The sequence below is a fragment of the Myotis yumanensis genome, unplaced genomic scaffold (assembly GCF_028538775.1).
Source record: "Myotis yumanensis isolate MYYU_CA2020_CCGP unplaced genomic scaffold, mMyoYum1.0.hap1 SCAF_15, whole genome shotgun sequence".
Lineage (NCBI taxonomy): Eukaryota > Metazoa > Chordata > Mammalia > Chiroptera > Vespertilionidae > Myotis > Myotis yumanensis.
Window position 1 is genome coordinate 6052489 of NW_027223766.1, and position 15705 is coordinate 6068193.

Consider the following 15705-nt stretch of genomic DNA (forward strand, 5'->3'; position numbering starts at 1 on the left):
CAGGAGGGCCAGGGAGCGTGGGCGCCAGACACGCCCGCCGTGGGGCGCCCCGCCGCTCACAGGGGTCATGACCATCACTGTCACACTCTGGGCACAGGGACCGCTGCCCACCAGGTCCCAGCAGGGGTCACAGCAGGTAGTGAAAGTCCCCGAGAGCCACGTGTGTAGCCAAGACACTAAATGTTGTCGGGAAGACGTGATTGAACTGAGAATGTCGCCTAACAAGCGGGCCGCCTGTGCCTTGCAGCAGAGTCGCACACAAGTAGGCACAGCAGCACTTCCCTGGGATAATAATTCGGGGTGTCTTTCTCCCCTTTCCGTCCGCTCCAGTCGCCTCGGAAGGCAGTGCCGGGACCTGCGCGCAGCATTACGAGGAGGTGCTGGCCGCCGCCTCCGACCTGCCGGACACCCAGGACGGCTCGGGGAAGCCCAAGGGCCACCAGAGCCGGGAGCTGCCCCAGATCCCCCCGGACAGCACCGTGGACATGCTGGCCAGCGCCGGGAGCGTGGACGGGGACCAGGGGGCAGGGGCGGAAGGGCCCTACGAGGTGCTCAAGGACAGCTCGTCCCAGGAGAACATGGTGGAGGACTGTCTGTATGAGACGGTGAAGGAGATCAAGGAGGCGGCCGCACCCCCGGGCAAAGGCCCTGGTGGCCGGTCCAGGGCGGCCCCCGCTCCCAAGGAGCCGCCGGCGCCCCAGGCCCCGGGCAGAGCCGACTTCGCGGAGTACGCCTCGGTGGACAGGAACAAAAAGTGTCGGCTGAGCATGAACGTGGACAGTGTGCTGGGCCCTGCCCGGGACGCAGAGGAGGAGGCCCCACCGCCGGTGCCTGTGAAACTGCTGGACGAGAACGAGAACCTGCAGGCGCAGGACAGGAGCGCCTCAGAGGGGACCCAAGAGACCAACAAGGTGAGCGCCTGTGGCCACAGGAGTCGGGGCCTGGGCTCCTCCTGGCTGTGTTCGGGGAGATACACACACACACACACACACACACACACACACAGGCCTGCGTGCGTGCAGGGCAGGGAGGCACGAGCGCTGTTTTGGTGGAAGCTGTGTCGGACCTTTTCCCTCCAAGTAGTGAAACACTGAACACGCAAGCTTATCAACTTGCTCTCTCATGGCACCGTACCCGGATGTTTTCCTGATTTTGCATCATGTCGAATCAGGGCCAAATGCTGCTTTCTTCCTTTTGAAACCAGGAAATAAGGCGCGAGACCCGACTCTTGGCCGCGCGGTTCGTGCCCTCTGCCTGCCATCTCCTCCAGCGGCCAGGTGACTTCTGTCCTCTCTGGTCCCAGTCCTCAAAGCAAGGAGCAGGCACAGGAGCCGATTCATGGCGCCATTGGTTGTGTCCGACTAACTTTATACTGTTTTTTTTAAGCAATCGAGTACAGTACTCTTTTTTAAAAATATATTTTTATCTATTTCCGAGAGGAAGGGAGAGGGAGAGAGAGATAGAAGCATCAATGATGAGAGAGAATCATTGATCGGCTGCCTTCTGCAGGCCCCCCCATTGGGAATGGAGACCGAAACCCCAGCATGTGCCCTGACAGGAATCAAACCTGGAACCCAGTCTGCATGCCAATGCGCTATCCCTGAGCCAAACCGGCCAGGGCTGAACTTTATACTTTTAGTGAGAGATTGTGTTTTTTGACAATTTCTAAGCAGCAGCCCGTCCCTCCCGTTTAGATATTCGGCAAAGCTCTAAGTGCCACGACCCCCAAGCTTTCCCGCGCTTCCGTGACCTGGTGTGTGAGTGACGGTCCGAGACGTTCTCCTGTTCCCGTGGGCTTGGTCTTCTTTAGGCAGCTGACATCTAGGTACTATGTTCTGCACAGAAAAAAGCAAGTTTGCTTCTTAGGTTCTGGTAGGAAGGCCACGTAGGGGTCAGTCCGACAGTAGCAGCCTTTAGACCGTCTGGAGTTCGTGGTCAGAAGTGAACTCTGGCACTAAGTCGGTCCTCGTAGCGTTTCCACTTTTCAGATTTTCCACGAAATCAGCTGCCCACAGCCCCTACAAAGGTGATCGTAGTCGTGAAATACAAACACAGTGTAATGTTTGCCCTTGGCATAACCAAAGAGGATGACATGAATGTAAAGTGTTTGTCCGTGAGGGTGGGTTCCCGGGGACCAGGGCAGGGCTGAGGTTACGGTGGGCCTGGGAGGCTGAGCCAGGGGAGCAGAAAGGAAGGTCCCCGAGGCAGACACCGGGAGGGGCCCGGGCAGCAGCCAGCGCAGGCGGGGTTGCCAGGAGTCCGGATGGTGGAGCGGCTGTGGGCTGTGGTGCAGGTACGAGGAGGTCCGGCTGTGGGGCCGTGTGGAGGAGGGCGGTGGGGGAGGTCGGGGAACTGAGGGCTGGGTTTGAAAGGACGCGTGTTTGTTGAAATCGGGGAGAATGTGCGGAGACAGGAGATGTGTGGGAGAAGCGAGGCAGGAGCCTGCTGCCAGTGCGAGCTGCCTCTGCGTTAGCTCTGATAAGGTTCCCGGTGGCTCGGGAATCTTTCTGACGACTTGTGCACACTGTCCGAACACAAGATCCAGGCATGACATAAAGAAGCCATGTTTTTTATGATCGATTCTTCATTGATGATCAGTCCGTCACTGACAGGAATTGAAACAGTAGTCTGTTTGGCTTATTTGTACTGACCGGTTCAAATACAAAAGTGGAAGAAATGTCTGCTCTGCTACTGGCTCTCCAGAAACATCACAGAATAGGCTTCTTGCGTGTGTATTCCTCTGGGGCTTTACACAATGTCATTGCAGAACATCCTCGATTTCCTAACAGTCGTCTGAGAGCATTCTTACAGAAAGATGCCACACACAGGCGGCAGCCGGCATCGACGTCACCCTCCCCCCCTCGTTTCTGTTTTCCTCACAGAGGTTCAGTGCCCTGTCGTACAAGTCCCGCGAGGAAGACCCGACGCTCACGGACGAAGAGGTGAGTTCTGTGGCTTTCTAAAAGGAGTTTGTTGGTTTTTAGAGAGAAGAAGGGAGAGGGAGAGAGAAAGAAAAAAACACTGATGTGAGTGCATCGATCGGCTGCCTCCTGCACGCCCCCTACTGGGGATCGAGCCCACAGCCCGGGCATGTGCCGTGACCCGGATCGAACCTCTTGGTGATGGGATGATGCCCAACCACTGAGCCACACGGGCCAGGGGAGGGTTATAGCTTTGTAATCACCAGGAAGCCCCTGTGGTGAGACCAGAGTCCCTCCTGGTGCACCCGCGTCGCTGACCCTCCGTGTGAGTGGCTGAGCCTCTCTGACGTGCGGCGGGAGCTGGGTCTGGGTGCTGGCTCGGCAGTGGCTCAGGTGGAGGGACTGGCAGGTGGGTGGGCAGGTCCGCTGAGTAAAGGAGACCGAGTAGGAAAGGAGGGTCAGGAAAGCCGGGGGTGGGGGGAGGAGGAATAAGAGAGGGACTTAGGAACAAGAGTCTAGTTGGCATTCCGATGTCCGTCCGCGCAAGGGGAAGGCCATCGAGAGGGGGCTGCAAGCAGAGGGCGTGAGCGTACAGCCAACAAGGCCACTTGCAGGTTCTCCCAGCTCCGGGCCAAGGAGGCGCTGGTTAAAGGTCCGGGGAGCGTGAGAGGTGAAGGCCAGCCGTGCGTTGTCCTGTCTGTCTCTCCTGGCTCAGAGAGCTGGGCGCCCTCAGCGGTCGGCTGCAGGTGGCTGCCCTCGGACCCGGCAGGGAGTCCCGTCCGCGTGCAGAGGTGGTGATGGGCACAGGCAGCGCCTCCTTGGGGGTCTGCGAGAGGATGGAGCAGCAGGCACTGCGGCCGGGGACAGGAGCAGAGGCTTGCCGAGGGTGATGCCGCCCACCCTCCAGGGTCCTCCCCGGGGAGGCACCTGCCATCTGGCCACCGGTTGCGTAAGCCACACCTGGGGGTGGTCCTTGACACCTGTTCCTCACCGTCCTCAGATGCAGCCAATAGCCACGTCCCTCAAGTCCACCTCCAAACGGTTTCTTCCGTGTCCCGTCTCCATCCCACAACCCCTCCTGCCTGGGCGGGCGGGCCCTGGCCTTCCTCCAGCATCTCCCACACTGTGCCAGAGCCACCCCTTTGGGATAAGAGAATAGAATGTATAGGGTGTCCCAAAATTCACGCAGGAAGTAATTTTGATAGAAAATACAGGTTTATAATGAAAAATTGTAAATTTTTTATTGATTCATAAAGTATACAGTATAGGGTTATGTATGGAATAGCACATCAGGTAAATGGCCTCCACGGCTTTGCTGGCACACATGCAAAGCCGTGGTCTTCATTGGTCTTCATTGTCCCTGCTCCTGGGCCATAATTGGTACTTGGTAATGCTTATCAAATTGAAGGGATTGAAATCAAAGGGCAACAGGTATTAGAATCTGATTCAATAAACCAAGTAAAATAGGCTTTTATTTTTTGTTGTTGTTGTTGTTGATGCTCACGCAAAATTCAAATCTTGCGTGAATTTTGGGACACCCTATATAAGAGACCTGGAAGTGAATCCTATTAAAATAAACCAAGACCATGTGAAACTTTATGTATGAGAACATAATCTACAGACTGAGTAATAAAAATGAAAGATTTTAAAGAGAAAATAAAAAATCAAAGCTAAGGCCTTGAAGAGAAACCTGTATGCAAAACAGAACTATAGTCACAGAAGACAGATACTCAAGAGGAATATTAGGAGACGTGGGAAACTTCTATCAGGAAGTTCACTGTGACGCTCTGCATGTGGTGCTCATGTCCAGGGATATCAGTGGAGGAGCCTGTAATTTGTTAGAAGAGGGTTTCTCCCCAGGGAAGGAACTGGAGGGGAGGGGCCGGCTGTCGCCTTTGCAGCGCAGGCGTCGCTGTGTCTGTCCCCCTGTGTGACCCCGAAGATGAAGGTGAGCGTGACTGGCCCCCACATCACTGGCACCCACGACTTACCCCTCTATAACCTGTCCACATTCCGGCTGGGACTACTTTCTGGATAAAAGGCCCCATGTGTCTGCAGTCACTACGAAAAGCAGACGATTTATTCATTCTTCCCAAATTCAAAGAAATTGCGTCTTCATTTTGAGAGTCATTTTTCCATTAGAACCTCTAAGGTGAGAATGTTCGGTGAACAGTCGTCAGAATAGTCAGACCACCCACAGTTGCTCCTGTGCCTAAACCTTCGGGTTATCCAGGCCTGTGGGACCGTCCTTGTGCAGATGACCAGCGGCCATCCTGGAGGCCAGCGGCCAGCGGAGCTCCCCCTCCCCCCGGCGGGGGTGCCGTGGAGGCGGCAGAGCCCTCCGCACGCGCAGGCCGAGCGTCTGTCGGGAATCAGGGCACATGTTCATTATTCCTGGGTGTTTCTATAAATCGGTCACGGGGCCAAGGAAGGAAACGTCTACTTATTTCCAACCACAATTTCTAACAGTAAAATAACAGCCCAGACCGCCTCCTAATCTGTACACCTGCTCTCCCATCACCAAGGCAAACTAAGTCGCTCTCACTGTTGGAGCCTCTGTGGGTACGCTAGGGACGCTGAGTAGCTTGGAAGACAGCCCGATCCTCGCACAGGAAAGTCTTCCCATCTCTGATGACCTCCAACTCCGCTTCTCGGTTAGCTGGTTGGAAATGAGAATGCGTTTCCCACCGAAGTTTCTGAGTGTTCGCTGAACCAGCAGCACGTGGTGAAACCAAAAGCAATGGGCTAGGCCAGGGGTGGGCAAACTTTTTGACGCGAGGGCCACAATGGGTTCTTAAACTGGACCGGAGGCCGGAACAAAAGCATGGATGGAGTGTTTGTGTGAACTAATATAAATTCAAAGTAAACATCATTACATAAAAGGGTACGGTCTTTTTTTTTTTAGTTTTATTCATTTCAAACGGGCTGGATCCGGCCCTCGGGCCGTAGTTTGCCCACGGCTGGGCTAGACTCTTACAAACGTGTGTGTGTGCGCCGACCAGCAGAGCCCAGGACCCGCCTCCGGCCGCGCTGTGCGGGACAGGCGGTCCAGGCCCACTTCCTGGCTCTCACACTCTGGGCGACAGGCCGGCCAGCCCCAGGTTTCTGCCTCAGTGGTTCTGGGGGCGGAAGTTGCCTTTCCTGTAAATTTCTGGATCCTGCTGGTTCAGTGCCCACAGTGTGAGAATCACTCGTCTCAGACATGCTTCCTGCCGAGTTTGTAAAGCAGTGGAGCCCCTTGTCAGCTGGGAGAGGCTTCCGATGTAGAAAGACCGCATCCCTCCGGGGCCTTGGGCTGCCGCGCCCCCTCCTGCCCGCCACAGGCTGAGAGAGCCGGGTCTTCGTGGGCTTGTGCCGACACGGCCGGTCTGCCTGAAGACAGTCTGTGTAATTGTTCTCTAGCAACGCATTCCAGGCACTGAAGAACCCACTTCTGGGCATTTATCTGAAGGAAGTGAAGTCACTGCCTCAGGAGGCGCCTGCACCCCACATGACGCAGTGCTGGTCACACAGCCGAGACCTGGGAGCAACTCAGTGTCGATCTACGGACGAATGGAAAGAAAATGTGATCCCACATACATGTCAGGTGTCTGTGCGGAATATCCAAGTGGACAGACACAGTGGATACTATTCAGCCATAAAAGAAGGAAGTCTTGCCAGTTGTGACCTTGAGGCCATCTGCCAACTGAAGTTACCAGACAGGGAAAGACAAACAGTTTATGTTCTCAAATAAATGTGGCCTCTGAAAAAGCTGACCTCACAGAGGTCACAGAGCAGACTGGTGGTGGCCAGGGGCTGGAGAGATGGGGGGTGGGGAGATGTCGGTCAAAGGGTACACACTTCCGACTACAAGATGAACAGGTGCTGGGGGCGTCGCGCCCAGCATGGGACTAGAGGTAGCGCTACAGTTGTGCTCTGTGCTCAGAATTGTTCAGAGAATCGAGCTTAAGTGTTGCCACCACACCCCAAAACTGGGGGCCCGGTAATGGAGGTATTCCCTGACCTTACTGTGGCGATCCTTTCACAACATACATGTGTGTCAGATCGTCGTGTCATGTCCCTTAACCTGACACACGCTGCCTGTCGGTTACGTCTCAGTGAGCTGGGGGTGGGAATCTGATCCGGGCTCTCCACACCGGTTCTTAAAGGGACACACACCCTGGGTGCTCAGTCTCCAGTTTGTCACTAAACGGGGGAGGGGCGGTCCAGCTGGAAGGGTTTCTATTTGACTCGCCCTCTGTCTTCCAGATCTCAGCCATGTACTCATCTGTCAATAAACCTGGGCAGTCGCTCAAAGTGCCCGAGTCCAGCGACACCTGCAGCCCGGGAGCTGCCCGGAGGTCCCCGTCGTCCTGCAATGACCTCTACGCGACCGTCAAAGACTTCGAGCAGCCTCCCAGCAGCGCGGGCACACTGGCCCCGGCAGTGAGGCCCCGGGAGCCCGAGCCCGACTACGAGGCCATCCAGGCTCTGAGCAGAGAGGACGAGAAGGCCACCCTGGAGCCTAGCGGCCTGCGTGGCCCCTTCCCAAAGGAGAACGACTACGAGAGCATCGGGGACTTGCAGCAGTGCCGGGAGGTCACCAGGCTCTAGCAGCCCCGGCAGCGGTCAATCGGGGACAGGAGACCAGGGTGCTGTCCCTCCGCATCACGTGCTGCTTCCTTGGCCGAGGGCATGAAGACTCCAGGACGGAACAGGAAGGCGCACACCTGGCTGCCAGGCACGGCCACACCCGGCACAAGTCCCCGTGTTCCCACACCCTTGGACGGGTCCCAGTGTCAGGGGATATGCTGTTCAGAAGAACCAGATTCCCTTCTTCCTGCTCTTGGGGTGTCTGCTCTGGTCCCCTTGAAATCGCCCCATTTCTACTGGCTCCTTCCAAGGAAATCGCCCCCAGGGCTGGGCCTTTGCCTTCAGTGTAGGTGTTTTCAGATGGTTTTTTCAGATCTGTGGTTGCCGCTACCGATGGATCACCCAGCATCTTCTAGGGATGCCCTCGAGGGCCTTGGGTCTCCGTGCCTTCTGATCCGGGCACTCCACGTCAGCAGCTTCTCCCAAAGGACTTGAAGTCACTTTTAGATGCTTTATTTTATTTTTCTAGCCAAAATGCCCGCCTCCCCGCCCCCCCCCACCCCCCCCCACCCTCCCCCAGTGTTTGAAACTTCAGAACCTTTGCAGTATTTGCGGTGAGTGCTGTGGTACTTCCATACTTGTTGGAGCCGGGAGCCCTTTCCTCCAGCACACAGCTGGACGCCGTGACGCCACCTGGCAGGGCTGTGGACTTGACCGTGGGTCTCTGAGGATCTGTGCAGCCACACCAGCTGCGCTGGGCCCTCACGTTAACGGCCACCCTAAGGTAATCTAGCTGAGATTAAAATGTAAACATTTATTTTTGTTATCTAAATTTATAAGATGTCTTATGTTTAATGCCTAATTTCTAGAAAGTGTCAGAAAAAATGTATATTAACTATTTTGATTTTATGTACAATGATTTATACTCTCATTTTGAAAGAAATCACCACAAAGCACATAAGCTAGGTACTTACTAGTCGTCATTATCGTTTTTCTAATGAAGTATTTAAAACATTGAAGGTTTTTAAAGACTCAGACTTTTCAAATGGTACTTGGAGCTCTTGGTCAAAATCACCTAGCTCTCGCAGGAATCAGCGGAATAACCATAAATGGTCGTTTTTCAGTGGTTTGCGATGGGAAATATGTAAAAATTTGAGATGGTGAAACGGGAAAGAAGAACAAAGCCTGACTGAGGGCGCCTGGGTCACTTCCCGCAGGGCCACTCCTCGCTCCCGGGAAGGCAGCGTGATGAGCGTCACTGGGGGAGCAGGGGGCCTACCGGATTCTCTCCCCTTCGCTTTACAGAGCTCGGTGTCGGCAGTTACTCAGGTCGAGAGATCAGCCTGGTTTGAGTTTAACCATCTCTTTAGAGGTCATAAGGCCAACTGTGGGACTTGCTCACTTTTCACTCTAAAAGGAGCCCTGTGGGCCGGGCCAGCGTCGGAGGTGGCTGTCCAGAGGCCCCTGGCACCTGGGAGGGCTCGTCACTGGTATGTCATCACTGTTTACACCTTACAGTTCAGTATTTCATAAATCCCATCACTTTTACTGTATTTGTTGCAAAATCTATGCTACAGTCTTTGAATTGGACAAAAGCCATGACTTCTCTCAAAAAGGTTTTCATATTTAAATGCTACAGTTTAAACATATGAAAGGTAATTCTCAAAAAAAATTGCTGTATCTTTAAAATTCAACTTTGGCATCCATATTAGGCATTGCATTACAGTAACTTAGGTTATGTAAAATTATACAAAAAGACAAAAATAATTTTTAGGAAAACCTTTTCATCTCCTAAATCAGAATTATAAACTTATCTTGCTTAAAAATAGGATCTTTGTCTTTGTTCCGATATTTGTTACATTTAAAAGAATTTTTTCCCACTGCTTTGACTATTTCTCGGATACAGTGAGCAGGAAAGTGTCGCCTGTTTTATGTGAAATGTTTGGGTCCATGTTGTAGGTGTTTCCACGTGCATTTTTCCCCTGCCTGCGCACTCTGAAAGTTGCTGCTCTCCTTCATGGGGAAAAAGCAAATTACTGATTTATTTGCTCTCAAAATCCAAGAGTTCATTTGAATTGAGAGCTAATTAGCAATAGGTAGTCAACACAAAGAAATAAAACACAACCTCTGTTTCTCATAGTGGATTTTCATTTTTTTAATTGGAGCATTTACTAACTTTAACCAGTAACAAACTATATATATATATATGATATATCTATATCTATATCTATTTGTAGACATAGATATAGATATAGATATATCTCATATATATGTTCTGGTGCTTAATTAATTAGGATACATCCTATTATCCTATTTAGTGTTTTGAATGTTTATGTTACTAGTGTGAAGACTATCATCATAGAAGCAGGACAGAAACAATTCTCCAATAGCTCTCACTTGATAACTGTAGGAAAACTTTCTCAAGTTGCCCTCATTTAATTTTTCTAATGAATAAATTCAGACTTTAAATCAAATCCATAATTCCTTCAGCTGTACAGCAGTGGTATTTTAAGTAGTTTTATTACCCATGTGACTCGGACAGGTGTTGGAGAAGAGATCTGGCCAAAAGCTCCAAGAGCCAGGACAGGCACAGCAAGGGGACCCGCAGGTCGCAGGGCAGAGCAACTCCCGTGGGGCCATTTCCCGCACTTTCTTAGAAACCACAGAGCCCGCAGGCGCAGTGCAGTGAGCTGTGGGAGGTGACTGCTCTGAGCTGAGGGCCGGGCTGCATCACAGCTTTGGTGCGAGACGGCACTAGGACTTTGGAAATGAGTCAGCGACAGTTTTCAGTGCTTCTGTGTGAGTGTGACTCCGCGGACCCGGGGATGCCAGGCCCTGATGGTGCCCGGCCAGCCTCGGCGATAAACCGTGGGTACGACAAGCTCCCTGTGCCGTGTGATCGGGCAAAGCTAACGTGTCACATGTGCTGTTACTAAGCGATGGATGTGAAAATGGGAACCCGTGTCTGTAATATCACACGTGGCTTCATTCACTCCCTGGGCCTGAGGCAGCGCTTTTTGCTCTGTGTTGTACCTTTCTTCGCCATGCTGCTTCTGACCAAGGCGTTAGGCAGGTGTCCACACTTAGAAAGTATTTGAGGAAGAGATCAGTCCAAAAACCATGATAAATTGGAGTCTTCATCCAGGATTACCAAAGGAGACTAAATGAAATCGTGGCCCAGAGAAAATGGACATTCCTGCTGTCTCTTTAAGTCTGTGTTTACATCCCGTCTCCATATTTATAAAGGATTTCGTTGGTTTTCCAGGTTTTTCTTTCATTTGACCAGGAAATGGTAGTTCAGACTCCTCATCATGCCAGATGAAATGAGAAATGCAATTTTTGTTAAAAGCAATTTTTTTCAAAGCTTTCAATTTCTTAATCATTTATCTTAATGCGTTAGATTACTTTTTTTTTTTTTGCTGCTCACCACTTATATATACATGGCTGTTCTTTTTAATGTATTGGGCTCTGCGTGTCTTAGATCACCTTGTGTACTGGATTATAAAGGCTGTCATTCCTCAGACTTCTGTATGTTAAAGTGGCAACAGTAAATTTTTTGATGTTACCTTTTAAATAATTGTGTAGTATTGATATGCCTCATATGTTCAGGAGAAGCTTGAAACATAGCTAAACAAATAGGAATTTGCATTTCACTGTTCATGCATTTTTTTCCTCATAAAAATAAGTTTCCCAAAAAGTGACTTATTGTCTGTTAGGTGGTCCTGAGGGGTTGCACAGTCCTCCTCTTACTCAAGAGGTCTCTGTGGTGGTCAAATTGCCCAATTCACAAATGAGTGGGGAAGCTGTTTTCAATAGTGGGAATTTTTAAACCTTAGTTTTAGTCCAAAAGTACCTGGGATGGGCTTCCACAGCTTGTAGTGTTTCCCTTCAAGACCAGCTTAAAGATGGTGGGCAGGAAGGCACTACTGCTTCCCGTCTCCGCGGGCTCCTCCTGCACAGGTGACCTTCTGTCACTTTGCACAACACGACCCCAGAGCCTCTTCCCACACCAGCCCCTCCCAGTCTGCTGCTGTGGGAAGGACGCCCTATCGCGTCCATCTTCTCCAACACCAACCACGGCCCCTGCCTCCCCAGAGCCGTCCCCTCCCAGGTGAGCAGACACCCCCCTCCCCGCCAGCTCAGTTTCCTGCCCGCAGGCTGCCAGGCAAGGCCCAGGTGCACCTGGGGAAGCGGACACGGGTGGTCTTGCCTGCCCGCATCTCTCATGAGCGTGGTTGGCGCTGAGGGGCCGCGGGAAGAACCTTTGCAGAACTTGAACTTGCAAATGCAGACACACGCTCCCTGACCCTGCTCTCCCGGGGAGCTCGGCCCCCACAATGCACTGGGACTGCCCTGTCTCCCGGGTATCCTGTGAAGGTCGAGCTCTGTGGTGGACCAGTGGGTTCCTGTAAGGTAGGACGCTGGCTATTTTAAGGGGAAAAACCCTTTCTTGTAAGGAGTAATCATTTATAAAAACAGACTGAGTGTAGCTTGTGCGTTTTGTCAGTTTGAGGCCCCTCCAGTCCCAGCATCGCACCGGAGTTCCCGGCCGTTTCCAGGCAAACTGGCGTTGCCCGGTCAGGCCGAGCCCGGTGGATGGGGACACGGGGACTGAGGGTCTGGGCACCTAAGATCCACCACCTTTAGTTTGGATGGTTTTGTTTAGTGTTGATTTTTTGAAGGTCACTCTCAGTGAACATAACACCATAGTTAATTATCCAAATGGATATTCAGGAGTGTAATTTTTCCCAAATTAACAGAACAGATAGCTGCTCATTCTCATTATATATTTGCTTTCAAAAGCTCACCCACTATACCAGTTCGGCAGCCTGAATAAGACAATGAAGGCGAAAAGAGACCAGCCCTGGCTCCTGGGGTCTGCACTCCACCCGGTCGTAATGTCTGCTTTTGTTTGTGGTTTTTTAACTCAACAAGTTAGAAACTGTGAGTTTAAAACAAACTGTTTGCCCCTTCTTGAGCTTAAAGAGCATTTTTTTTTAACTTTAGGTCCTCACAGAGGTGGGGGAGGCTGACCCCAGGGCGGAGTCTGCCTGAGGACTTTGGACATTCCTTCCACAAGGCTGCATGTGTTTTCAGTGAGCCTGCCGCGCTGTGCAGGCCCCGCCGTAGCTCGCTCACCTGCACAGCCCATGTTTGCACACACTCCTCCTGTGCTGCTCCGGCAGCTCCCTGGTCCTGGGGTGGGGCTGCCTGCAGGGCTTGTCCCTCGGGGAGGAGCAGAGAAAACGGCAGGAAAGCCGAGCTTTGTGAACATCAACAAGCATTTGAGAGAGTCTGTCTGCTCAGACTTTGACACTTTTTTCTACTTTTTTCTTTATTCCTGAGTCCCAACCACATACTTGCTTCTGGGGGTGGGCAGGGCAAGGATCGGAAGTAAAAACTGAACTAAGTGACAGGGCCAAGGCTGCCTGCCCCATCCCCTCGGTGTTTCTGTGTCTGGAAAATGCATTATCCCGACTCCCTGTCCACCACGGAGTCCCTTAAGGAGGGAGCCATAAGCAGGTAGGGAGGAGAGGCAACTCAGAGACTTAATTATTGTTTAGATATTTTCTTCTTTGTCAACTCAGGAATCAGCCTGGTTTGTGGGTAGCATAATATGGCTAATTAAACTATAACGTGTAGGTCACTGGACACGTCCTTTCAACAGTTTCATTTAAAGGCTTCTGACTGTTTTAGCTGGGAAGAGAGACCCCTCCTAACAGGGAAACTAACCTCACAAAAGACTTCCATAAACTCTTTCTAGAAGAGTGTGCATCAGCCAGCATCTACCCCCAGAGTATGTGTTTCTTATCAATAGTATTTCAACAATTTTTATGGGAGAAAAAAATGCACATTTTTTATTTCCTGGAAAAGTGAATTGAGGTGTTGAATTAAATTCTCAGAGGGGATCATTGAAAGGGAAGCACTGGCTTTGGAGATGAGCTCTTGGCTCTGTGGTCCCTGTTCCAGCATCGACTCTATTGTGTGACCTTGAACAAACAAATTAACTTCTCTGTGCCTCTGTTTCTCCACGTACACAATGGAGATCATGAAACCAACCACTGCCTACCTCATAGGGACGTTATGGGGACAGATGGGACCATCTGGAGGAACACCAATGCTTTGAACTCTGGAAGAAGGTGCTACAGGAATTGACATTGTATTGTTTTTTCTGACCCAAGTATTATGTTTAGGGCTTAAACAATAGCAATACTGTTAGTCGTGTTGGGAGTGAGTGTCAATTTCATGCCTATTTACAGCCCTCTTCTAGGCCAGGCCTGACCATCCAGCCAATCACGGTACCTAATGACTGAGTGTTTATTTGTTTTCTGTGTTTCTACCCATAGTGTTTTATTCTGAATGTTCCCAAGGCTGGGGGTTAACTTCTAATATCTTATTGTTTACATGTAATGGAACTTATGCGAGTTGTGTATAAAGAATAATTACAGGTAAATAGCAGGTACATTGTAATTAAGGCACTTATCAAATTGTCTTTGTTCTTTTTGTTTCAATAAAGGCCAGTTTTATATAAAAAGCTTGTTAAAATTCATTTGGTCTTTGGGAAGATCAAGAGTGGCTCATTTAGCCCAGCCTGCATGGCTCAGTTGTTGAGCCACGACCTGTGAACCAGGAGGTCCCGGTTCGATTCCCAATCAGGGCTCGATCCCCAGCCTGGGGTATGCAGGAGGCAGCCAATCAATGATTCTCTCTCATCATTGATGTTTCTCTCTCTCTCTCTCTCCCTTTCCCTTCCTCTCTGAAATCAATAAAAATATTTTTTAAGTGGCTCATTTATATGCCCGTAGTGTATAACCCGGATCTGGAATTTCAGCCGCCACCTCGCCACCATGCCAGGAGGATGTGCCGGTGGCTGGACTCCCACACTCCGCAGAGAAGGCGCTGAGCTGGAGGCCAGCTCCTGAGGCCTGAGGAGGCTGCTGGGCTGCTCTGTGCTGTGTCCACACAGGAAGCGAGGGGTCACAGTGCAGACCCCACCGGGCCTCTTGGGACCGTCAGGCCATGGCACCTTGGCCTCAAGCCCCTGCTTCCTTTCTCACCGTGTGGCCAGTTTCCACACAAACTTTCCCAGAGCTGATGGTCCCAGCTCCACACTGTGCGAGGCTCAGAGCAAGAGTGCGCTCTGAACCCTGAATCACGGCCAGTTTCCCCACCCGGGCCACCTGGGAACTTGAAGTTGTGTCGCCCGTGGGCGGGTGCAGCCCTCACAGCACGACAGCCATGTGAGTATTTAACAGGAACTCCTTGCGGGGCAGGGAGGATTCTGAGACCCCAGCTGAGGTGGGCCAGGCGTGCTCCGTCCTTTGTGCCACTGTTAGAGAAGAAAGCGCTGGCTGGTCCACCTTCCTTCCACGAGTACAGTCTGCACTCGGATTCTCTTCATTTCCTTAATGATTCAGGGTCTTTCTGCTCCTCTAGCGTCACCTTCCCAAATGTTCGCTGTCGCCCTCATGATTTCTAAAATCTCAAGCCTGGACCACAGGGGCTCCAAAACCAACTGTCCAGCAGGCATCACCTCTGTCTCACACCTCTATCCGTGGGCCCGTGCCATGGCTCTGGAATGGAGTGCTGCTTCCATAAGTGTTAACTCTGAGGTGTTGCCCCTGGAATAAACCAGCTTTCTGCACACAGCAAGCACTCAACAGATGTCTGATCAAATCTGAATTCTCAGCCCCCACCCCCCACCCCCGCCGTCACTGCAGTCCTATGAGTCTATCTTGGACTAGTGACCAAGTGTTGATAAACCCGCAGGACTTTATACCTGACTCCTCTCCTACCCAAAGCCTGTCTGTGGCTGAATTTCCGAACCAATGGCAGGGTCCGATGGCAGGATGTCCTCCAAGTTAAACCAGCCCAGAAAGCGGTGGCTGGGGAGGGAGGGTAAACAGCATCAGCACTTGGCAGGGCTGTCTGTTAAAACAGACAAGTCATTCAAAACAGCTTTAAACACTCACGTCCAAAAGAAAAATATATGCAACTGCAACATCAAAGAAGAAGAACGTGTTAATGGGAAAATGAAAGGAACCACAGGAAAACCATGTATTGATTCATTCCATGAATACTTACTGAGCACCTACTATGCGCCAGGTGCTGAGAAGACAAGCCCCTGCCTGGCCGCGGTGCTGACCTTGACCTGCTCGGGGGTTATTCAGGGTCAGCACCTCAGGACCCCCCTGGCTAGACCACGTCTCTG

General features: G+C 51.5%; 2 protein-coding genes across 4 annotated transcripts in view; both read left to right on the forward strand.

Moving 5' to 3' along the window:
- The window catches only part of PAG1 (phosphoprotein membrane anchor with glycosphingolipid microdomains 1), a 97132-nt gene extending 83110 nt beyond the window's left edge, over positions 1-14022 (forward strand). For all 3 annotated transcript variants that reach the window (XM_070391856.1, XM_070391855.1, XM_070391857.1), the window contains exons 5-7: positions 331-911; positions 2883-2942; positions 7170-14022. In XM_070391856.1, coding sequence (XP_070247957.1) covers positions 331-911; positions 2883-2942; positions 7170-7514 — 986 coding nt within the window. In that variant the 3' untranslated portion in view covers positions 7515-14022. The remainder of the gene's footprint in view (positions 1-330; positions 912-2882; positions 2943-7169) is intronic.
- Positions 1-15705, forward strand: part of ZNF704 (zinc finger protein 704) — a 200661-nt gene that overhangs the window by 33726 nt on the left and 151230 nt on the right. The window lies entirely within an intron of this gene.